Source organism: Cibotium barometz, chromosome 31 (assembly GCF_041138505.1).
Source record: "Cibotium barometz isolate CiBa-2024 chromosome 31, ASM4113850v1, whole genome shotgun sequence".
Classification (NCBI taxonomy): domain Eukaryota; kingdom Viridiplantae; phylum Streptophyta; class Polypodiopsida; order Cyatheales; family Cibotiaceae; genus Cibotium; species Cibotium barometz.
Window position 1 is genome coordinate 51,709,402 of NC_141076.1, and position 25,255 is coordinate 51,734,656.

General features: G+C 44.2%; 2 protein-coding genes across 4 annotated transcripts in view; one reads left to right on the forward strand and one right to left on the reverse strand.

Moving 5' to 3' along the window:
- The first annotated feature begins 3,318 nt into the window (after positions 1-3,318).
- Positions 3,319-25,255, forward strand: part of LOC147621025 (uncharacterized) — a 33,214-nt gene continuing 11,277 nt past the window's right edge. The window contains exons 1-2 of one of the 3 annotated variants that reach the window (XM_086825277.1): positions 3,420-4,032; positions 4,729-4,850. The gene's annotated coding sequence lies outside the window, so the exon portion shown is untranslated. Of the gene's footprint in view, positions 4,033-4,159; positions 4,182-4,728; positions 4,851-25,255 lie in introns of those variants that run through there. The other 2 variants (XM_086825276.1, XM_086825278.1) reach the window with 2 other exon arrangements.
- Positions 19,164-20,903, reverse strand: LOC147621026 (uncharacterized). The gene has a single exon (XM_086825379.1). The coding sequence runs from the start codon at positions 20,901-20,903 to the stop codon at positions 19,164-19,166; it is 1,740 nt and encodes a 579-aa protein (XP_086681505.1).

The window sequence follows — 25,255 nt, forward strand, 5'->3', positions numbered from 1 at the left end:
CCAGACACACAAATTTACCAGAAACAGCAGTCTGGTTTGTCCTGCACAAACTGCTGTATTTTCTGCAGTGGTACTGTAGTACACTCAAATGTCACATCCAGTGACCTCAATATGCATACATACACCCAATTGCAACTGTTGACCTCCTTGTAGCACACACAGTGTCTGCACAGCCAATCTGTCTTCGTGTAGTTCTTAAAACAGAGTTCTGCAGAGAATCGATGACTTATCCGGCAGAGCTCGAAATCGCCTACTTTCTGAAAAACGTAGGTCGTAACGTGCCCGAAACGTGTTTTTGGCCTGAAAAATGAAGTCCGATAGGACAATATAGTTGCTCTATAGCTTTACTCCCGCGAAGAAAGCTCCTCAATCAGAGATCATTTGCCGGTGCCTCCCATAGAGCTCCCGAGACAAGGGTGTAGTCGCCAACACAAATAGGGAAGAGTAGTTGAAGTTCTTACCCTCGTACCGCTTCCTGTGCTTCTCTTGCTTCCAGCTCAGTCCTTAACATGAACCAGGCTTTGATACCATGAAAAGATGCAAGGGAGAAGAGAGCTTGAGCTCTTGCAAGCACACACACACTCACAAAACCCTAAAAGAGAGCACACAAGGTGAGAGGCTGAAAATCTTCTTCTTCTTTACACAACACTCAACACACCATATACAAAGATAAGAGTACACACAATATGAAAAGGTACTCAACCAAATACATACTAGGGTTCTCTATAGTGTGAACCCAACTAAATGAGCTAGTGCTATAACTATGCCAGTCTCTAGAATGGCTGTCACACAGCCTGTCATCCCACTGGCCGCATATCACCCATGATCTATCAATCAGTGTCCACCGCCTCACTAGATGAGCTCAATATCTCAACATGCATGACTCATAGTTCAACTTGTTTCATATATAACATTTCTTTGAATCAAGATGGTATGGCTTCATAAATAGTTTTGTCTATTCATCTATGGATATTGTGTATGTTTTAAACTAGCAAGAGAGAGAGAGAGAGAGAGAGAGAGAGAGAGAGAGAGAGAGAGAGAGAGATCAGACACACATACATACATACCTACACACATACATACACACATACATACATACATGCATATACATATACATATACATATACATATACATATACATATACATATATACATACATACATGCATATACATATACATATACATAATATACATATACATATACATAATATACATATACATATACATATACGCACGCACATGCACACGCACACACATATAAAGAGAGCTCTGAAAGATATTTTTCTTAATTTCTATATATATCGGTCTATCTATCAATATTTGTGTGTGCACGCATTTTTGTGTGTGTGTGTGTGTGTGTGTGCATGTATGTGCTCGTGTGAGTACGTAAGTGTGTGTGCATGTGTGTTGAGAGAATTCATAACATCTTTTATAAGCGAATACACATGTCAAATGAGTTTTTCACACCCCTAATGTAAGTTAGAGACATCTAATACTACCATACGTGTCAAATGAGTTTTTCACACCCCTAATGTAAGTTAGAGACATCTAATACTAACATACGTGTCAAAAGAGTTTTATGTAAGTTAGAGACATCTAATACTAATTAAAAAAAGCCATCCATAAATTCTGTGTTATAACATCTTGAACTAGGGCTAGTTGAAAACCATCCATATACTCTATTCCACATTTTTTTCAACAATTAAATATGGGCCAAGTTTAAGATATTCCTTGTATCCTTCTCATTGCAATTTTCTCAAACAATCATTTCACTAAGGTGTCCAACAATAACAAATGGGATTGAATGCTAGTGCTAGGCTCCAATATGATTGGCATTTTTTATATGTTTCTAATATGCCATTGAAAACATATAAAAAATGCCATACTTGCTTGGATGATGGACAAGATGGAATAGAATATTGACAAGAGAAGAAGAATGCTATGTATGAAAAGATTGCAATGCTTTCTACCCCATTGAAAAGAGGAATGTACAAATGTAATGCATAATTGGGCATGATAAAATAATGCCCCCCTTGTAACGATTCCACTTTTGTAGAGGGTTGAAAAAAGGAATTCAAAATGAAGGATGTTGCATATAAGAGGACTTATACGTTATTTTTTTAATACTAAGAAGCCTTTAGGATCACAATTTTAAAATGGGAAGGGGCTTGTGTTCGATGGTTTATTGAAGTAGGGTTCTCAAATGTTGCATATACCATGATTCCTTTTTATACTAAAACTCTTTCGACTCATAAATAAAATGGGAAGGGGCGTGTAGTAGTGTTTACCATCCATGAAACTTCGATGTTCATGACTTGCCTTAAAAATGGATGGTAGTTAGCTTGCTAGTCTTTAAACACTATAAGTGTGAATGATAAAAGATTTGAGCTTATGCCTTGGAAGTTGGAAGCTTTGTGAAAACATTCGTGTCCACATGTATAATTGTATAGACATGTGGGTGCAAAGTCTTTATAACTTGTATAAACTTTGCGTATGTAGCTTGTAAGATTGGGGGACATGGAATCTTGCAGGTCCACTCACGGGGACAAGGATATCCCTTGTAAGAGAAGAGAAAGAGGTGGAAGCTTGAGGGACCACTCAAGAGTGATGCATTTTTACTTGGGTAAATTCTAAAGGCTTTAATCACTTCACTTATTTTTTTCTCCCATTTTTTTGTTTTTCTGGCAATATCATTGTTTTCCTGGCAATTCCATTGCTTAATGCATATAGGTAAGAGGTTTACAAGGAAAAATATCCATTTAAACATTTCCATGTAAACCTCAACTTTCTTAAATAATTTGCATAAGATGTTTAATTTCAAGAGAAGAATCCATTTGAGCTTCCCAGCTTGTAACAATCTTTATTTTCTGAAGTTAGCTTGTAGAGAACTTCATTTGAAGCATATTTTTTAATGAGATAATGCATTATAAAAAGTAATGGTGTAATTTAACATTCGAGTTAGCTTGTAAAGAACTTCATTTTGAGCATAATTTTTAATGAGATAATGCATTATAGAACGTAATGATGATGTAATTTAACATTGAATAGAAACAAACCACATAGAGACAAGGAGGCATCAATGTATTGGGACACAAATCTAGAAAAGGAACCCTTCTTCTTTAGAGCCTATAGTAGCTGGGTTGTTTTTTCGTACATGGCCCACCTTATCATGGTAGTATAGTAGGGTCTTGGCACTGGGCTAGAAGTCGCGAGTCGCGGACATCGGAATGATTACAAGGGGAATGTTAAGGTGGGAACGGCCCCTTAGAAGGAACAAGGAAACCACCAAGGTTAAAAGGCCCACAAACAAGTAAAAAAGTGGACAAGTTTCAAGATGGCCACACCAGCATGGTATGTGTCATCCTCAACCTTTTGCCCCCCCATAGATCAAAAATCATCTCAATCATGAAGCTCCATTCTTTCTCTTTCCAGAGGACCGCTAGCCGTGGGTTTTGCGTAGCCTTGCGGGTTTGAGGTTCTTCATTTGTGCACGCAAAGTCGCCTTCAACTTCGCCGCGAAATTTGACATCCTCTCCCTGCCGCAGGCCGGATTTAAAAGCGCACAACCAAAAACCACGTCTATTCTTTGCTTGCGAAAATGGTAATGAAAGGACGCACAGGGTTTGGATTTCCTCTCATGATGCAGTTTGCGAGCGTACTTCAAGGGGAAAGAAAACGCCTACAACGGTGATGATGATAGAGCATTTAGCAAGACTACATCTACTATGTGGATTCCTGTGTTACAAGCAGTAGCAGGGTTTTCTGTGATGCTAGGGTTTGCGGGAGAACGGTTGCCATGGCAGAGGCTCTGAGAGTGGCGCTACGGCTGCTGACTGCCGCCAAATCTTCCGCCAGATTCAGCAGTGCCTCCGGCGTTAAGGCATTGCTGGTGGGGTATCAATATGTACGGCAGGTCGTACATCATAGTATGGACCTCGCTCGCTTTGCCAAAGCCGTACGGACGTACGTGGGAGTTGGCCGTTCCGTGGTGACGGCCAATTAATTCACGGGACCCTCATCTCTGCTTGCCAAGTATGTTCTCTCTCTCTCTCTCTCTCGCTCTCTCTCTCTCTCCCCCCTGTCTAAGTCTGTCATTGAAGTTTGTAGCCTTTATGTCTCGAGATGGGTCATGACTTGGAAGGCAAGATGCCCTGCCCACCCAGCTTCTGCTAGGACATCTGGTATGCCCTTTGACGAGTCCAGATTTGTATACCCATTTGATAATGTGTTGAATAGCATGCCCAGGTTGCCTACATTTTCGATGATTCACCATGGCGGAGCCAGATTGTCTGTGTGTTTGTGTTAGAATTTATGCATCTCAATTTAATTGGGTTGTACTATTGGGCATTTTATGTATTTTCGGCCTGTGCAGTCTCCAATATGGTATCATTTGCTTAGGTTCAAGCTGCGCCATCTTTTGCATATCTGTCGGCCTTCTCATCTGTGCCTTGCATTTTCTGCCCTAGCTCCTCTTGGTTGCAGATCAATCCCAAGCAGTGGCTGCATTTCCCTAATCTGCTGTGTTTTCTGGTCCAGCCAGCCCTTTTTGTTGCCTGTTGGCCAGTTTCTTGGCTCTGTTGTCTCCTACAGAGGCAAGCCGGCCAATGTGCTTTCTTCTACGGAGGCAAGCGTTGGGTTTTTTGTGATAGAATGTGTGGCAGAAGAAGGGAAAGTGGAAACATAGGAGAGAGAGAGAGAGAGAGAGAGAGAGAGAGAGAGGAAACACAGGTGAGAACCTGCTCTCAATATCATCATCCAAAGGAATACATGTCCCGAGCAAGAGGGGAGAAAACCTCGTATGTGAGGGACTGCAACAAACAATGCTAAGCAAGCAGTGAAGAATGAGGGAGGCAAGCCAGCTATATATGTGCCAACATGAAGGTAGCCGACTAGGGAAAAGATCCTCCACAACTAGGGAAAAGTGCCATAAGACTCCATAAAATGGGGATAAAATATGGTTAAAATAAGTGAGGGGTGACCAGTCCTCTAGCTAAGATGGTTAGCCATAGAGGCTAAAATAGGACACCAAATAGGAAGCCAGCAACAAGGAGATGATGTCTAACACCCCCTCTTAGCACCGGATGCTGAGTGAACTCCAAGAAGCCAGAGACGCCATCCTCGATCAAAGATGAAAGACTGCGGTAACAGGTACCAAGAAAGCTCTACAAGCAATCTCCTCAACAACTCAGCTACAAAAGCAACATAATAAACTGCCAGGTACACCGCTTCTCTGGAAGAAAACAACCAAGTAGGTTGCGACGTGTTGCTTCAAATAATGGTTCCGAACCCAAGTGTAAGATCACTCCCTGAAGTCATATGTCGTGTTTCCAGCCTGGAGAAGGTATGAAAAACCTCAAAACCAACCAAGATGAGATCCTGTAGATAATCAATCTTGGGAGAAGCAGGCTGCTCATCACTGGAACCCTCAAAAGAAATATAGTCAATTTGCTCCAACACTGTAACAAAAGTTGCCAAATGCTGAAAAGAAGCATCCTCTGAAAAGGTCGGCATGGCAAGATGTAAAGACTCTGTAGAAAAGATGGGGTCCATCTGCCCAAACTCCGTACCATGAGTTGCTCAATGCTGTACATAAGCACATGGCCATCGCCAGATGAAAGGACTCCACATCCCCCTCTAAAAAATGATGTCGTCGGACTGGTACAAGTCCAACCTGATTCTGATTCAAATCCAAAAAACTCTGGAAGTACCACTGTGCCCCAGGCACGGTTAGCAACCACAGATTCAAAGCATCCCACCGGGTCCAAAAGTCCATCCTCCAAAACAACAAACCTGCACACTGCATCAAACTGGCAGGGGGAGGGGCATCCTTAGAAGCATCACAAAGAGAGGCAGAGGTAGACTCCTCACACACATGAGAAAGGGAAGCAGAAATATAAACTACAATGGTAACAAAGTCCTCAAAAGCATCACTGAAAGCAGAAGACTTTTCCATAAGTAGAATCAGATCCCAAGAATCAGCAACAAACAAGTGATCCATGTGAAAGTATCACATCTCACAGGCAAAACACTCTCCTTTCTTTGCAAACACTGCAAAGAACACAGGCTCCGACAAAAAAATGAACTCTGCTCAGGATCTGAAAAGATCACTACTCTCCTCCAAAATCTGTAAACTCCTATCACAGAAGAAAGTCCACACAGATACAAAACAACTCCCGAAACTGATCCTCAAGTGAAGTAGCTGGAGATGGGTCCCCCTTGAGCATAGAAAGCTTTTGTGGGAAGCAAAACACTGCTGAAAACACTTCTGTCCAGCAAAAACAGCACTCCACCTCTAACAGAAGACAAGGAACATGAAGAAACTGGGTAATTGTGAAGGCCAAGAACAAAACACAAGTATAGATGCTCCCAAATCAGCAAAACGTTGACTAAAATCAGAAATTCAGTACCACTGTTTTGAGGGCAGCAGCACCTAGTTTGCTGCATTTTCTTCTGCAGGTGTTTTTTACAGCAGATTTGCAGCGTTTTCAGCATCTACCCCTCCCGGTAGTGTTTTGGCGGCCTGTTTTGTACACGATAGCAACAGCATCTTTGCTGCGTTTTTTTCTACAGGTTGTTTCTTCTGATGCTGTTTGTTAATCTGAGGACTTGGGTGTACCATACCACTTCTGCTTTTCCTGATTCAACCCTTTCTACAGCCCTTTTTACCTCTCCGTTTTCAGAATTCCAGCCCTTGTTGCTACATTTTTTTTCTGAATAGATCTTGCTGGTAGCTCTACCTTCATCTAGGCTTCATCCGTTGGACCCAAAGGTACCTTCTCTTCAGTGTTTTTCCTCATAGGAGGTGTGGACACTGGTTGGCCTGAATTTTCAGGTTTGCAGCCCTCTGTTGGGGCTGCGTTTTCTTCTTCAGTGGACATAGATCAATTGCAAAGGGGGTTTTGTTTGGATTGTGGCTTTGGAAGCAGTTTGGTACTTGAGGAGGAAGCCAACAGGTGAAGGGGGTTCTCAGAAGGTCAAAACATGATATGGATGACCATGGGCTGCAGAGAAAAACTCCTTGGCTTCTCTCTCAGGTTTGAGAGGAGGTTGATTGGTTCTAGAGCCTCGCTTCGTTGGAAAGCACTTGAGAGAAGTCTTTGAGCGTTGAGATCTGTGTTTCTTGTTGTTGTGGATATGGCTCCCCCCCTTAGGAACAAGGATGACAAGTTGAAAGGACCCAACTATGCCCATTGGAAGCTTCAAATGCGGATCTGGTTCATCCACAAGATAGCCACACCGACTTCTCACCTCCGAGAATTCGACGTGCGGGTTATCTTTGTTCGTACTTCTGCACAGGATCTGGATCATTATTGTTTTATACTCAGGCGTCATCCTTATCTGGGCGCTATCCTCCCCGAGTGTAGCATCATCTTTCATGAATATTGCACTTATTCTGAAGACACTCTTCATTTACGGTGCGTCCCTCTACACCGGAGTATACACCCTTGACACCAGTAGCTGCCCCTACTCCTGTACCTTCTTCTCCAGTTAGCAGACTCTCGTGCGAGCCCAGTCCCAGTGGATCGCCCTTACTATACTGGATGGTCTATAGCCGCTTCACCAATACGTAGCCTCTCCTCTCGGGATTTATAGATGTCGCATCCTCCAGCGGATGGTTCTTACTAGAGCCCAGCGGCGTCATCAACAGTAAAAACCCCCAGAGCCTCATCATCCTGAAGCCTCTACATCAACATCTCCTCTCATGGCAGAACCTGTGGACATACCAGCCCCTTCGGAATGGCAGTCCGCTTTACAGCGACTCCAACAACAGTTCCAACGGCAACTCCAGGAGTCTATGGCATCCTTGGCCTCTCAAATCCAACAGCTTCACACGGATCGCCACTCCAACACAAGTTCTGTACCAGCAGCAAATGTTTCAGCAACAGTACCAGCAGACGAAGACGTCATTCCTTCCGAGGTAGAAGGTGACGACCTTAAAACTCTTTATCGTCTTTTACAAGCCAGTAAAACAAAGAAATTGGAAATTAAACCCCTTGACTCTTATGGTGGTCAGCGTAATAAGCGCATCTTAGACCAATGGCTCTACAAACTGCAGTTATACTTTGAATCCATGACCCTTTCTGACTCTAAAAAGGTGACTTTTGCGGTATCCCTCCTCAAAGACACTGCTTTATTATGGTGGCAACGACTACAGCACTCTGGAAAAACGGTTACAACGTGGGAAAAATTCGAGCGGGTCCTCCGTAAGTAGTTCATACCTGCCAATGCGGATTTCCAAGCCCGTACTCGCTTACGCCATTTGGACCAAACTGGTTCCTTGGCCTCTTATAACTCCCAGTTCACCAACTTGATACTGGAGATTGATTCTTTGTCCCCAGCGGAGGAACTTCATGCCTTCGTTGAAGGACTTAACCCCACACTGCGTGCCGATGTTCAGAAATATAACCCTGTCGATCTTGCCGATGCCATACGATATGCCGAGCGTGTTTCAGACATTAATTCTCGAAATTCGGCCTCTTCCGGTCGAGCTAATGACTTTCAGAAAGCCAGTGGATCTCGTATGAGCCAAGATAGTCGCAGAGAGTCATCTAGATCTTCTACCTCCGGGCCTAATCCTCAATGGAATAATTCTCAACAACCTCGCCGATCAGAAGGATCGTCCTCTTTTCGGTTCCGACGTCCTAACTCCTTCCAACCACGCAGTTCGGATCGTGGACAGGACCAAAGACGTGGCCAATCTCTTAATCCTCGTCCTTCTACTGTTCCTTCTGGACGGGATCAACAAAAGACAGGATTGTGCATAATTTGTAATGGACCTCATCGTTGGTTTGAGTGTCCCAAAAGACCAACCCATCGACAGAATTCTAATGCTGAACCCCCCATTTTTGCGGAGAAACCCCTAATTGCTGACAAAGGAAAGCGTGCAGTTAATCACCATGCTATTGCACATGCTTCAGTAATTACCGCTACTGCTACAGCACAACCTGCCTCTTCACCATTGCCTCAGCGGTCTACTCAGGTTTTGGTTCTTCAAGGTTCTATTTCCAGTCACCCTATTCAGGTGCTCATTGACAGTGGGTGTTCTCATAATTTTGTGGGAACCACCTTGACTCAGAGATTGAAGATTCGGACTTCTCCAAGTAATGTTGTTTATGAAGTAGAGCTTGCCGATGGTTCCACATCCTCGTGTAACACCATTGTCAAACACCTCTCCTTTCGAATTCAGCACTATCGTGACAAATTGGATTTCCAAGTCATGAATTTGGCACATTATGATATGATCCTTGGTCAAGAATGGTTGTATCAATATGATCCCCTGATCAGTTTCCGGAACCATTCTATACAATGTACTCAAAGTGATATGCTTGTGGCTCTCGAAGGAATTAGAGATCAACCTTCTACACCAACCCTTTCAGCTCTTCAAGTGAAACGGTGGGTCCGCAAGAGTGGTTGTTTCTCAGCACTTTTAATGGTCTATTCAGCAAACGACCCTCCCGAGGACATAGATACAAAGGTGATGTATCTCAAGCAACCTTTCTTTGCTCCATACTTGGATCTTTTTCCTCAGGAGCTCCCTGCGGTCCTCCCACCTCGTCGACCAGTCGACCATGCTATTGATATTCTTCCTGGCAGTGCTCCACCTACTCGTGCTCCATATCGATTTTCTTTTACGGAATCTCAAGAGATACAGCGACAACTTACTGAGCTTTTGGAGAAAGGACATATTCGACCAAGTAAAAGCCCTTTTGGAGCTCCAGTGCTTTTGGTGAAAAAGAAGGATAAGTCTATGCGTCTTTGCATCGACTATCGTGGCCTTAATAAGTTAACTATCAAGAATAAGTATCCTCTTCCACGCATTGATGAATTGTTTGATCAATTGCTCCATGCAAAGGTCTTCTCCAAAATTGATCTTAAGTCTGGATATCATCAAATTCGCATTCGCGAAGGTGATGAATATAAGACAGCTTTTCGCACAAAATATGGTCATTACGAGTACCTGGTCATGCCATTCGGGTTAACCAATGCCCCTGCAACATTTACGAGTCTGATGAATGATCTTTTTCGTCCTTTTTTGGACAAGTTCGTCATTATTTATCTTGACAACATCCTGGTGTTCAGTCGCAATATGGAAGAACACAAGGCACATCTTAAGATCGTTTTCCAGGTGCTTCGAGACAATGCTCTTTATGTTAATCCAAGCAAAAGTGAATTCTTCAAGACATCCTTGGAATACCTTGGACATGTTGTTTCAGCAGACGGGATTTCCATGGATCCAAAGAAAATACAGGTTATTGTCAATTGGCCAACTCCCACAAACATCCATGATGTTCGTTCTTTTCTGGGACTTGCCAACTTCTATCACACAAAGGTTCATCGATTTTCCGAAATAGCTGCTCCTCTCACCGAACTTTTAAAGTCCGCTCCTGCATTCCAATGGACTGAGCCGCAACACAAGCTTTTGTAAATTTAAAGACAGCTTTGACAACAACTCCTGTCATGGCTATTCCAGACCCTACTCTCCCCTTTGATGTTTACACGGATGCTTCTGATATTGCCACTGGTGCCGTCTTAATGCAACAAGGACGTGCTATTGCGTTTGACAGTCATAAGCACTATGCAATTCAAGGAAGGTACCCGGTATATGACAAGGAATTTTTAGCTATTGTTCATGCCTATTGTGCATGGAAACATTATCTCCTTGGTGCGGATTCAGTGGTGAAAACAGATCATCATTCTTTGAAATATATCTCCACGCAGCCAGTTATGAATGCCAGGCAAGCACGTTGGGTCGAATTCTTAGTCAATTTTCATATGACAATTGAGTATGTTCCTGGTCTTACCAATGTGGTTGCGGATGCTCTCAGTCGTATGCTGTCAGTTTCGGTCTTGGCTATTTCTACAGTTGAAATGGATATACCTCAAAGTTTCAAGGACCGTTATTCATCAGATTGTGATTTTCCTTGGTATTATTATATATTGCCCCTCATCGATACAAGACAGTGAAATCAGTTTTCCCAAAGCTTCGTCCAAGATATTATGGACCCTTTCGTATTATTAAGAAGAACTCATCTCTCAGTTATAAGTTGGAGTTACCACCTTCTTGGGGTAGAATTCATCCAACTTTCCACATTTCTTGGCTTAAGAAGTTTGTGGACGGTGATTCTCCAGTTTTAGATCATTTGGATTATGTTCCAGAAATCGACAATGAACACATACTCTTAATTCCAGAGATAATTCTTGATGTCAGACAGAAAGAAACAAGACATAAACTCACTACAGAATTTTTGGTTAAATGGAGAGATCTTGATGATTCTGACTCTACTTGGCAAAGTGATGAAGACTTACAGGAATATCCAGAACTTCTTCGGGAATTCTTTCAAAGACAACCATCTCTTCTTAGCCGGAGTCTTATTTTAAGTGGGAGGGAATGTCATGATTGTGACTAACTCTCTTAATCTCTCCTTAATTACTCCTTAATCCCTTATTAACTGAAAGGACACCTGTGAAGGGTCACACCCTTACACATGGGTCACTATCAAAGGACATGTCTATTCATTAAAAGGCACACTCCTGAGTCCAAAGGACATAACTGTTGACTCAAGAGCCACACCCCTTCCCAGGGATGTGTCTCTTCATTTGTACCCTTTCGGCCTCTCTTTAAGAAAGGCCCCTGTCTCAATGCAAACATCTCAATCTTTCTATCAGCATTTGTCTTATGTTTGTTAATTAAGTCTTAATAATGTTAATAAAGCTATAAAAGCTTTACAATCAGGATCGTATTTGTGTACCTCATGATACTCATGTTCAAAGAGTCTTGGTGAAAGAACATCACGAGGTCACTTATGCTGCACACCCATGCATCAACAAGACATATCGTGTCACCAGCCTGGACATTTCCCGGTATGAAAGGGGTCTGGTGGACTCCCAAGATGTCTAAATATTTGGAAAGTACAACTTTGGGAATGGGGGCTTATCCTAGAATACAAAGGACCACACTCCTAAAATTTAGGAGAGTTGCTATTTTTGGCCCGACTCAGATGGAAATTCTGTTCGCGTCATTACATCTGGAATGGAGTAGAGACCAAGAGTTGGCAAAGTGCCTATGACAGAATGTCTACTAGTTGGGATATTTTTAGAGGTAAAGATTATGGAAGGACCCATCTCTTAGATTGGGACATGTGGCAAGAAGGTGGACCAAAGTAAGACAAGTGGCCTGACACTTGTTAGAAAATGGACAAAGTGAGACAAGTGGCCTCACACTTGTCACTTCAGCTATTGTGTGGCTCTCCACTTGTCATTGTAGCCTTGTCTTGCCATTTGAGCTCATGGGAGGCCCAAATCTATAAATTGGAGCCCTCTCTCTTCATTAAGAGAGGCTCTCTTGGTGTACACTAGCCTCTACCACTGTTACAGGCTGCCCTAATGATGGCTAGCCTCTTTCTCTCTCTCTTGAAGGCTGCCCATGAAGAATACCGGCTGTTGGGGACTGTTTTGGAGGCTTCCATCGCGAAGAAATACTGAAGGCAAGGGTATTTAATCATTTATTATGATTTCTAGCCATTGTACTTGTTGTACCAACCCTTCTACTTGCTGTACCAGCCACTGTAATGGTTGTACAAGCCCTTGTACTTGTTGTACTTATTGTACCACCCATTGTATTGGCTGTACCAGCCACTGTACTTGATGAACCAGCCACTGTACCTGCTGTACCGACTGAATGGAGAGTTGTACTTGCTGTACCAGCTCTATTGCATGAAGACCCGTGGTTTTTGGGGAAGAATCAGTACCCACACGGAGATATATGGATTATATTGTTGGCTCGGCATTTCTACAGCCTATGTTCTGGCTTGGTAGCCTCGTGTTGGGCTGTGTTATGGCATTTGTATATGGATAATCCAGCATCTCCCGTGGGGAGAGTAAGGCCCTCAAAGGTTGTACAAATTATTCTCCTTGGGTAATAAAATACTCCAAGGGGGGGGGTCGGCCCATTCCGGCCTCTATGCGGTGTCACACGTGCAAGCTCCATTTTCAGCATTTGTGGATGTTTTGTTTAGCTTTATGTTTTATGCAAAGTGATGATGGATATGTGTTAAGGCTGTGGCCATGTTTAAATGTTTTAATATGCATTGATGGTATCAATAAGTGTGTCAAAGGCCCTAGTCCCTCGGGCACCCGCCGCGAGTTTCATATCGTCTTTTGACGGCTACATACTATTGGCCTCAAATGAAACAAGATGTTATTAAGTTTGTCACAGCTTGTCTTTCGTGCCAACGTATGAAAGCTAGCAGACAAGTTCCAGCTGGTCTTCTTCAACCACTTCAAGTTCCCAATGAACGCTGGGAAAGTATTAGTCTGGATTTTATCACTTCATTGCCACGTTCTTCTAAAGGACATTTTTGGACTTCGATATTCAAGTCTCTTGGTACAAATTTACTCTTCAGCTTTGCTTATCATCCATAGATAAATGCTGCGTCATTATGTTTAGTCTCGATTAGCTTCATGGGAAGAATATTTACCTTTGGTGGAATTTGCTTGTAATAATTCTTATCATTCAGCTATTGGCATGATACCTTTTCAAGCAGCTTATGGCCATTCTCCCCTTGTTCCTGCCAACTTTGTTCTTCAACATAAAGTGGCTTTAGCAGACTAACTCATTCAAGAAATGCAAGATATTCTGTTACAGATTAAGGATAAGATGGTTAGCGTCGAAGAGCAATATCAGCGCACAGCTAATAAGCATTGTCGTCACATTGAATTTCAAGAAGGAGACTTGGTATTATTATATATTGTCCCTCATCGATACAAGACAGTGAAATCAGTCTTTCCAAAGCTTCGCCCAAGATATTATGGACCCTTGCGTATTATAAAGAAGAACTCATCTCTCAGTTATAAGTTGGAGTTACCGCCTTCTTGGGGTAGAATTCATCCAACTTTCCATATTTCTTGGCTCAAGAAGTTTGTGGACGGTGATTTTTCAGTTTTAGATGTTTTGGATTATGTTCCAGAAATCGAAGATGAACACATACTCTTAATTCCAGAGACAATTCTCGATGTCAGACAGAAAGAAACACGACATAAGCTCACTACAGAATTTTTGGTTAAATGGAGAGATCTTGATGATTCTGACTCTACTTGGCAAAGTGATGAAGACTTACAGGAATATCCAGAACTTCTTCGGGAATTCTTTCAAAGACAACCATCTTTTCTTAGCCAAAGTCTTATTTTAAGTGGGAGGGAATGTTACGATTGTGACTAACTCTCTTAATCTCTTCCTAATTACTCTTTAATCCCTCATTAACTAAAAAGACACGTGTGAAGGGTCACACCCTTGCACATGGGTCACTATCAAAGGACATGCCTATTCATTAAAGACACACCCCTAAGTCTAAAGGTGTAACATGCGGAAGCTTCGGAGAAGATCGGTAACTTCAATGCTCAGAAATCAGCACACTTTTCGCGACAGAATTAACGCACAAACTGAATGAAGATGTGCAGAAAATAGAGAGAGAGAGAGGGAGAGATGAGAGGACACAGTATTGGGTCCCAAATACCCTCTGTAGGGCCCCCACCACGAATGGTGTATTTGCTTTATTAGAATGATGTAAATTTGAAAAGAAAATATAGAAATCTTGATCTTTCTTGGCTGAGAAATCTGTGTCCTTGACCTGCAGTCCTCTACCCCTTTGCTTTAGCAACTTCTTGGCTGTCCTAGCCCTGGTTTGCTTGAGCACTTGGTGAATGATGAGATAACTAGGGCCCCCACCACGAATGGTGTATTTGCTTTATTAGAATGATGTAAATTTGAAAAGAAAATACAGAAATCTTGACCTTTCTTGACTGAGAAATCTGTGCCCTTGACCTGCAGTCCTCCACCCCTTTGCTTTAGCAACTTCTTGGCTGTCCTAGCCCTGGTTTGCTTGAGCACTTGGTGAATGATGAGATAACACAACTGAATTATGGCTCACCTACTCCCCAACAGCAGTCGGCCAGCCAAGCAGCCAGCAATAAAAGTCCCATGACTGAATATTTCAGCATTAAATGCTGAAAATTTGCATAAAAAATCTGCGCTTTTCCCCCTTGTTGGCTGGGCATCATGCGCTTGAATCTAGATGGGCTGGACCCTGAATATATGCTGTTTTTGGGGACTGGGCAGCCTGTATGGGCTGCCCCAACTTTGCCCTACAGCCCTCATAACACTAGATGTGTTGTTGGTTGCCCCTGGCATGCCCCTAGGGCTGTCCTACAGCCCTTCCATGGCTGGTGGGTTCAGCCAAGGCCTTCCTGGCCCTCATGGGGGTGGTTTCACACTATCCCCATGGCCACACTAAGACTTGGGGTTGCCCTATGGGCTGGCCCCTTGTTCTAAAAGCAACCCCTAACTAACTACACAATGATCTGGCATCCGGTACCATACCATATACACAGAATCACTGTCATCATTCCAGAGGGAGATTCACAGTGCGGACTGGCACTGATTCATGTGCAGGACAGTGCAGACCTGACCTTGGACTTTTGTGTAGGACAATGCACACCTGACCTCGGACGACCAGGATGGATCCCTGGCTGACTCATCTCGGACTGGGCTCGATGTCTATGTGGCGTCCAAGTGCGGGATGCACGTGACATCCCCTTCTGCTTAACTTGACGGAAGTTGCATAGCCTCCAAATAATCCGTCAATAACGTCGGATAGTCTTCCAAAAACTCTCTGTCAAGCCATACCGCTTCGTGGGTCCCTTGGTCATGAAACTTCGTGAGGAACTGTCTTTGTCGTCGGCCGGAGTCATGCTTGAAACGGTGCAAAAGGATCTGTTCTGGAACCATAACTTCTGCTTCATCAACAATATCTGGTTCCGTCTCGTCTTTAACTTCTGAAGGGATTGTACTTGCATATGGCTTTAACCAACTGACGTGAAACACATCGTGCATAGTCCAACTCGGAGGTAGCTTTAACTGCATAGACACCTCATTAATCTTCTTCTTGATGGGAAAAGGTCCGAAGCTCCTGAAAGACAACTTTGGGCATCGCTTGTCTACCTGTTTTAACCTTTGCTTTATAATTTGAAGATAAATCCAATCCCCTTCCGAAAACTTCATATCCCTCCGGTCTTTATTAGCCTGTCGAGTGTAGGCCTCTTGCGCTTTAGCCAATTTGTCTTTTACTGACTCTAAAATCTCCTGGTAAGACTCCGTCACTTTGTTTGCTTCAGGTACTGAAGACGAGGTCCTGGTCAACAATGACTGGAAAGGTCTTTCAAATGCTGTCTCATATGGAGTCTTGCCAATAGCTGAAGAAAAAGAATCATTCAAAACAGCTTGAACTAAAGGCAAATACGATTCCCACTTACCTTGCTGATCGTGGACATAACACTTCAGCACATCAAAGGCCAACTGGTTGTATATCTCTGTCTGGCCATCCATCTGTGGGTGGAATGCACTGGAAAAATTCAATTTAGTACCAAAGTTATCAAACAATGCCCTCCAAAAATGACTGGTAAACTTGGTATCTCGGTCTGACACCATGGTCCTAGGGATCCCTCCAATCGGGTACCAATGCCAGATGAACAACTGGGCAACATCCTCGGTGGTCACATTGGCCCTGCAAGGAATCTATCAACAATAGTTAAGCACCGCGTATTACGCTTACTCGGATTGGGAGGCAGATTCGTGACAAAGTCCATTGAAATATCTTGGAAAGGACCCTCAGGAATCGGCAAGGGCTGTAACAACCCATCTTCTTTCCATGAGGAGCTTTCACCTTTTGACAAATATCATAGCGTTGTACATATTTAAACACATCTTGCCTCATCTTTGGCCAATAATATTGCCGTTCCAGTTTCTCCAGAGTCGAATTCATGCCCCTATGACCACTAGTAATGGCATCATGGAGAAGGGCTGCCTTGAACGACTTCATGACACACAGTTGGTCTTTGTAGAAAAGCCAATCATCGCGTATCAGAAAGTGGCATGGTCTTGTGGCATCCAATGCCTGTTCCCACTGTGTACCGAATTCCTCGGAATCCGTGTACGTGTGCTTCATGTCATCTAGTCTTGTACCAACAAGATCGAGTCTAGTGGTCTGAATCGAAGTCACTTGGCTTTTCCTGCTCAAAGCATCGGCCACTGGATTGGCCTTTCCTGGAAGAAGGTACTCAATCATACCACTGAATTGCTAGAATATCTGACTCGAGCGGTGTTGTCGATCACTCCACTGTGCACTTGGCATTGTCTGAATCCAGCGTAATGCCTGATGGTCAGAGCGAACCTCAAAGTCACGGCCATAAAGAAAATGTTTCCAATGTTTCAAGGCTTGTATAACTGCTAGGAGTTCACGATCATAGATTGAGTAATTTTTTTCTGCGGGCAGTAACTTATGAGACATGTACGCTACTGGATGACCATTCTGTTGTAACACACCGCCAATTACGATGTTACTCGTATCAGTGATCACCTGAAATGGTTCGTCCCACAAGGCAAGTGCTAAACAAGGCGCTTCTGATAAAGCCACCTTGAGGTTCTTGAATTTCTCCAACGCTCGTGGAGTCATTCGAATCTTTTGCCTTCTTGTCTTCACACCCTTTAGCAGATGGGTGAGATCCGCCGAGAGATTAGAAAACTTGTCTATGTGGGTGGAGTATGCTTGGCATATACCCACAAAGGATTTGATGTCGTAGGCTGTCTGAGGTCCTTCCCAGTCGACAATCTCGGCCACTTTAGCCGGATCAAGTCGAATGCCTCTGGCACTAATTATGTATCCCAAGTAATGCACCTGGAACAAATAAAATTCTGACTTCTTTTCATTGACGTAGAGCTCGTTGCTTTCGAGCAACTTAAGGACTTTCTCCACATCAATGTCATGTTGCTCAACCGTATCTGAAAAAACCAGTATGTCATCCAGAAATATGAACACACACTTTCCTATCAAATCCCGGAAAACACACATCATCATGCGGTTAAATGTAGCTGGGGCGTTCGTCAAGCCAAATGGCATGACCACAAATTCATAGTGGGCCCGTTCCGTACGAAAGGCTGTCTTGGGGATGTTCCCCTGCACAATCCGCACCTGGTGGTACCCACTCTTTAAATCAAGTTTCGAGAACACCTTTGCTACATTCAGCCTTTTGAGAATATAATCAATTCGAGGCACCGGGAATCTGCTCTTGATAGTCAGCTTGTTGAGTGCACGGTAATCGACACACAAACGGGAAGACCCATCTTTCTTCTTGATAAATAAAATCGGTGCTGCAAATGGCAACATGCTGGGGCGGATGAAGCCAGATTGCAACAATTTTTGGAGTTGGCGGTCCAACTCCGATTCCATTGCCTTGGAAAGGTGATATGGAAACTTGCTCGGGGGTTCCAAGCCTGGGAGGAGGTCAATCTTATGGTTCTCCGGTCTAGATGGGGGGAGTTGGGGAGGGAGATTGTCCCGAAGAAAAATTTTGTGGAACTTTTTATGGAGAGCCGAGTACTTCTTGGAAGCACTGGCCACCGTCTGGGCTGTCTGGATGTATATCATCGCACAATGTGCGCCTTTCCTGACTGCTTGCTTAGCCTGTAAGTGGCTTATGAGCGGAAAGTTAGGAATTCTTGGCTCACACTTAATGGTTATTGGGGCGTTTGACACATTCCGATTGATTTGGAACGTGTGCTTGTCGCAGCGGAGATGATGACCAGATCTGGGAACACGAGCAAAACGCAGTGCAAAAAATCACAGCACAAGAGTGTGAGAGATAGAGGCGTGTAACTCTGCTCTATATACACAAGAAGATCCCGAGAATACTACAAAATGGAATGGGGGACTGGGGGCCTATTTATATGGCCCCATATACGAGTCGGCCTGTGCTACAGGCAGCCGACTGGTCCTGAATCCATAGTCACCAGGGAACGGGAACGGATATGGGAACGAGGGGCCAATCCGGAACGGGAACGGGACCCCTTGCAATCCGGAACGGGATCCGGAACGACACGTTATCATATTTCAATACACATGAGTAGACAAATATACAATTAAAAGCAGGTAAAAAGAGACAAATATACAATTGAAAGTAGACAAAAAAAGACAAGAATTTGATAGCAAACTCAATGACCTTGTTCATATTTAGAAAACCAGAAGTACAATAGCTTGTACAATGTACAGCCACATAGTGAAAGCTAGAATCTAGATAGCTAAGAACAAAGAAACCTAAAGTCCTAGGTGATATCAAATAGGTGCAAAGATGTCAGCTAGATCATCCATAGATGCATCATGCATCAATGCAGGTGGAGGTGGAGGTGGAGGGTCGTCATCATCCGACTCAGACTGTGGCTCCATATCTATGAAGCTCTCATGGTCAAAGTCACCACTAGCAACCTGGGCTAATAGTCGCAAGTTGGCTGACACATACACAAGGTCATTTGTTCTGGTAGTGAGTAGCCGATTTCTCTTCTTCGAGGCAACATGGCTAAAAACACTCCATAGTTGCTCAATTGGAGAAGAACTTGCATTTTGACTGAGAATGCGCATTGCAAGCCGTTGTAGCTCTGGAGTACCCGATCCGTAGTTCTCCCACCAAAGAGCACCTCCCATAAGTGTCCTATCTTGCTGGGCATCTGCTGAACCAAAATTACCTGTCTTTGCTCTGTACTTTCCCAAATCAATTCTAATCTTGCTTCTCATCGTAGCATCAGGCACCAATCTGGCAAGGATTTTGTCCCAGCCATTTGTGACTTCTTCATCCGATTCCTGGCCTTTGCCTTGAAACTCTGGATCAATCACAAATGCAGCTGCATGCATTGGTGAGTGATATCGGTCCCACCTTGCTTGACACAAACTTTGAAGTTCTGCCTTCTTTGTTGTGTCGGGCTCCAAAGAAAGGATACGCTCCACCATCTTGTCCATGCCCTCATAAACTTTGCCAATGCAAGGTTTTTTCCCATCCACCATACGCAGCATGTAGATAATGGGCTTCGTAATGTTGACAACATGCTCAATCTTCACCCACAAAGGAGCATCCATGATGTGGGTGTAACAAGTTGTTCCTTGTGTGCTACGGGCAGTGGGCCACGTGCTCCACTCATCACTCACTACAAGCTGCTTGAGAATGTTATGGAGTGCAACTAGCCTCTCTAGCATAATAAAATTATATGCAAAACGAGTTTCCGAATATTTTTTAAGATCCAAGTTTGGGGATCTTTTCCTAAACTCGGAGAGGCTAAATGTGTGCCGAGTGATGAATGAAACTATGTCTTTTCCCTTTGCTATGCATGGTGCTACCCATGAAAGACCATCAATGTCTTTCAGAAGATTATTCAAGCCATGTGCAATGCATGGAGTGAATGTGATGTGTGGATACCTTGCCAAAAGAAGGTCGCCTGCAGCTCGATTTGAGGCCTCCCCATCACCAATGACCTGGATCACATCTTGAGGACCCACTTGCTCAATTGCCTCTGCCCATTCCTCCACGATGACGTCGGCATACTTGCCCGTTGGAGAGGCAACATGGGAAGACACAAAAAATGTGTTCCCTCGAGAGTATGCGATGATGCCATGGATGGAGCGAGATTGGCTATCACTCCATCCATCACTAATGATGGAGACACCGTTGCGTTGCCACCCTTCCTTGACGTTTTGCATGGCTTGCTCAACAGCTTCCTTTTCCTTTGCCAAAAGCGTGGTTCGAAGGCTCTCCGAAGAAGGGGGAGTGTAGGTTGGTCCAAATTCAGCAATGAGACGAACCATTTCCCGAAAATAAGGGGACCTTGCCACATTGAAAGCGATGTGGTGATGGTAGAAGAACCTTGCAATAGCTGCATCCACGGCTTCTCGTTTGCGTGGATTCCAAGAACCCGCAAGAGTTCTTTGCGTGCCTTTGGGGGGTGGTGGTTGATGCACGGAAGAAGAGCCTACGGATGTGGAGAAGTTGCTTGAAGGAGTTGTAAAGAATGATGGGTTCGCAGCCATAGCTCTTGGAGGAGGAGCACGAAAAATCACTTCATTATGCCTAGCTTCTAGCTCTCTCTTTTTCTCAGCTGAGATTGACAAGCATGGTTGGATTTCTTGTCCCGGCTCATGGATTAGGTGACCTCGAACTCGGTTGACTCCCCCATGTTTGGTGCTGCCACAATAGCGACATTTCCACTTCCTAGCTCCTCCGCCTTGATTGGCCTCAAGAATATCCACCTCATCCCACCATGACCATGCTTCGTTCTTCTTGGCTCTCTTGGTTCCCTTAGGAGGCATTATATGAGAGAGAGAGAGAGAGAGAGAGAGAGAGAGAGAGAGAGAGATTGTACTTGGCTATGAGAGAGAGAAAGCTGTCTTGGTTCCCTTATGAGAGAGAGAGAGAGAGAGATTGTACAATGTACTTGGCTATGAATAATGAGAGAGAGAGATTGTACTTGGCTATGCACACTGCAAGTGCACTCTGTAGGTTTTTATAAGTTCTCAGAGAGGTACGTTTTTTTTAAAACGTTGATATTGACGTTTTTTTTTGAACGTTGCAGGGCAGCCTGGCAGGTCTTCTTTCAACGTTTAAAAAAAACGTTGCATAATCTTTTTTTTTTCCCATGTTTTTTTTCAGGGGTCGGCGGCGGCGCTACTTGCAGGTATCCGTTTTTTTTTTTTTAATACAAAGGGTGCCCAAAACGTTTTGGGCACCCTTTAAAAAAGGCCCAAAATTTGGGCCACGTTTTGGGCACCCGTAACCCAGCTTGTCCAAAAAAAAGAAAGAACGATGCGCTATTACGCTGCCGGCGGATTTGTGACGTGGAAAAAAAAACGTAAGGGGTGCCGCTTCGCGAATCATGGAAAAAAAAATTAAAAAAGCGTTCCTCCACGTTCCGCCGTTCCCTTGTTCCATTACTCCACGTTCCCCCGTTCCACACCAATGGAACGGCGTTCCCATGTGACTATGCCTGAATCTCCACGACCAGCATATGTAGCCAGTCGGCTAGTTGTGAGGCAGCCGACTGGACATCCACGACTTGCAACAGCAGTCGGCCAGCACTGAGGGTCCACGACTTGTCCATTTGAGTTGGCCAGCTCCAGAATGGGAACACACACACATGCTGATGCAGTCGGCCAGCAAATGGATCCTCCTGCCAACTCAGGGCTGCCTCCCAAGCCACAGAAAAATGAGAAAAAATAGGGGAAAAATACGGGGAGTGAGGAAAAATGATAAAACACCTCATAAGGGCGGGCACACCCACAACAAAGGCCTTGGTGTATAAAAATAGACAGGAGATGACTTCTAACACCCCCTCTCAGCTCCTGGCTGTGAAACCAACCACAGGGAGCTGGGGTGCCGCCTGAGCAAATCCTGAGATAGTGACTTCGTGAAGAGGTCTACTGTACTGTCCTCCGTCGAACAGAACTCTAGCAAGATGTCATCAGCAACGATCTGTTCACGAACAAAGTGCCTCTGGATGACCATGGGTTCCGCCAGTGGAAGCCCAAACCTGCAATGCAACCTCTGCATCCTCACCACCTCACAAGCAGCATCACAAACAGCCCGATACTCTGCCTCTGTCCGCGACAAGGCAAAAGATGACTGCCTCTTACTGCTTCGTAAAACTGCTCCTGGGCCTGAAGTAGATCTCCTCGTGTCCGGATCTCCTTCCCAAACTGACTCACTCCAACCGTGGAGTCGGACTCCATCCAACGATCCCCCTCCTGTGTACAAGAGTCCATGATCCTTCGCATGCCGCAGAAACCACAGGAAATGCAATCCTGCCTCCCAAAGAGTCATCCGCAACCATGAGCTCAACTGCCTCATCAGGAAGCTCCCGTCCAATCTGGTGTCCATCAACCAGATCAATGAACCATTCTGCTTCTGAGTCAAAGAGGCATCACACTGCTCACAAGGATCAACACCTCACAAGGATCAACACCTGTTACGGTGCAAAAACAAGTCCTGGAAACCTGCTGAAGACCACGCAAGGCCTTTTGAAACCTGTCTACCACCCCCCCTGAATTCGGAACCACAAAGCCTGGAGTATGCACCTCCTATTGCAAGTAATCAACTGCCACCTGCTTGGCTTTCCGAAAGGTCCCCGTGGAAAGAACATCCTCATCTACAGGAGGTTCTTTGTCTCGAATACTACGAGACATCAGAGCATAAGTTACCTGTTCAGTTTCCTCTGACTGACGAACACAAGAACTACCAACATCAGGACTGGAGAGTTCCTGCCAACTGTTGCCATCTACTGGCAAGCTATCCACCATCTGTTCTCGGAAAGCCTGCACCTGCAGCATATCCACACACAAGTGGCCATTACCAGACTGCCACTCATCACAAACCTGAGGACCTGGGAGAGAGAGTGCTGAAAGCTTGTAAACTCCATTCTCCACTCCGCCTTCCCAAACTACCTGGCCTGTTGCTTTGTCCCGGAGAGCAACGAAATGCTCATCAAACTCCACCCGTACGCCAGTCTTGCAAACCCGATACACTGACAACAGATGAAAACCAAGTGACGGAACATACAACACCTGGGAGGAATGCTTCTGTTGGGGTAAAGGCATTATGCACTTACGCTTCTGTGTATAGAAGCTCCAACCACCTGCACTTCATCTGCACAGATTTTCAGCAGCAACAGCATCAATACAGCAACACCAAATTCAACGCCCCCTTTCTGCAACATTAATCAGAAATTTCAGAGGTACATGCTTCATTTTTTTTTTGGGGGATTTGCAATTGAGCAAGTACAATTATCAATTGAGCAGGTACAGGTGCCAAATTGCTCAATTTTTGAGCAAAATTGGCAAAATTGGGTGACATTGGTCACATTCAGGATCAATTTGCAAGAAATTGGATGTCGAAATTTGGGGCTTTTGATGTAATTGTGCAATTGGGCATTCATACATACTGGATGATGTGAGCAATCTCACATTCGGGCCTAAATTGTAGGAAATTGATGTGCAGATCAAAGGGCTTTCCGATTGGATTGATTTGCATGCAGGCACTCGTATTTGATGCTTTGGGCAACGTGTTGATGCCTGTAAAGCACTCAATGTGCCTGTAAATCAAGGGGCTTTTATGTACTGGATGTATATGTGGCCAGGGGGAAGCATTGTGAAGACTCTGGATGCCTTCATGTGCGCTAATGTACCATGTATGATCAGAAATTGATCTTAAATCAAGGGGCTTTTCAAGATTTTATGCTTGTTGAGCTTGGCAAAACAGCAGGCAAGACTTTTATGCCTTGAATCCTCAGAAATCAGCTTGCAGTCAAGGGGCTTTTGCCCAATTTCTGTTCGGAACTGTTGTATGCATTGGTCGGGACTGTAAAAGTCTGATTTTCACTCATTTGGACAGCCAGGAGAGCATTTATTGCTGCTGTACTTGCTGGTACAGATTTGGTACAACTTTGTGCAAGTTTTGGCATGGTTGCACATTGATTTGAGTGAAGAAAAGGTTCATTTTCAGCTGCTGTACTTGCCGGTACAGGTTTGGTACATCATTGGTGAGCACTTAGTACTGCTGTACAGTACTTTGGAAGGGGAACAGAGTACATTTAAGGTGCTGTCCTAAATCTGCAGCAACCAGATTTTGGTGATTTTATCACATACAGTGGGAGTAGAGTTGCATTTGTGCTTCCGCAGTGGGAGATAAAACTTGGGAGAACAACTATGAGCACTTTGTGTGCTTTTGGTGCAGTGTTTGCACATTTTGCAGGGAGTCAGGCATTGACAGGTTGCGTATTGCTATGGCAACCACAGGTGAGAGCTCTTCATTGCTTCACATCAAGAAGCTTAAAGGCTCACATAACTATGATATTTGGCAAACCCAGTGCTATAATGTGTTACTCCAGAAGAAGCAGCACAAGCCTATCAAAGAAAGGGGCGTAATGCCTGCTTCTCTTATCACTGAAGAGTGGGAAGATATGGATGAGCTAGATCCACCATCATGTTGTCTGTGTCAGACACTTTACTTTTCAGCATTCGTGAAGAGAAGACAGCTTGGGGAATGTGGTAGAGATTGCAGGACTTGTATGCCCAGCAAAGTGCCTCAAGCAAAGTGTATTGGTTGAAGAAACTCATAGGTCTTCAGATGAAGGAAGGGGCGTCTATGACAGCCCATTTAAATGAGTTTAATGGTATTGGCAGCCAAGTTATAAATCAAAAGTTGGCAATGGACGATGAGTTCAAAGCCACCTTTCTCTTATGCACTTTGCCAAAGAGTTGGGACACATTCAGGACAGCCACTAGCAATTCGAATGCTATGCTGTCATATGCAGATGTTGAGGGTGCTCTTCTTCAAGAAGAGATGAACAGGAAAAACAACTCTGTTGGAAAGTCCAATGCAATGAATGCAC

Excerpts from the sequence above, each read along its gene's own strand:
- LOC147621026 (XM_086825379.1), bottom strand. The coding sequence starts at position 20,903 with ATGGCTGCGAACCCATCATTCTTTACAACTCCTTCAAGCAACTTCTCC.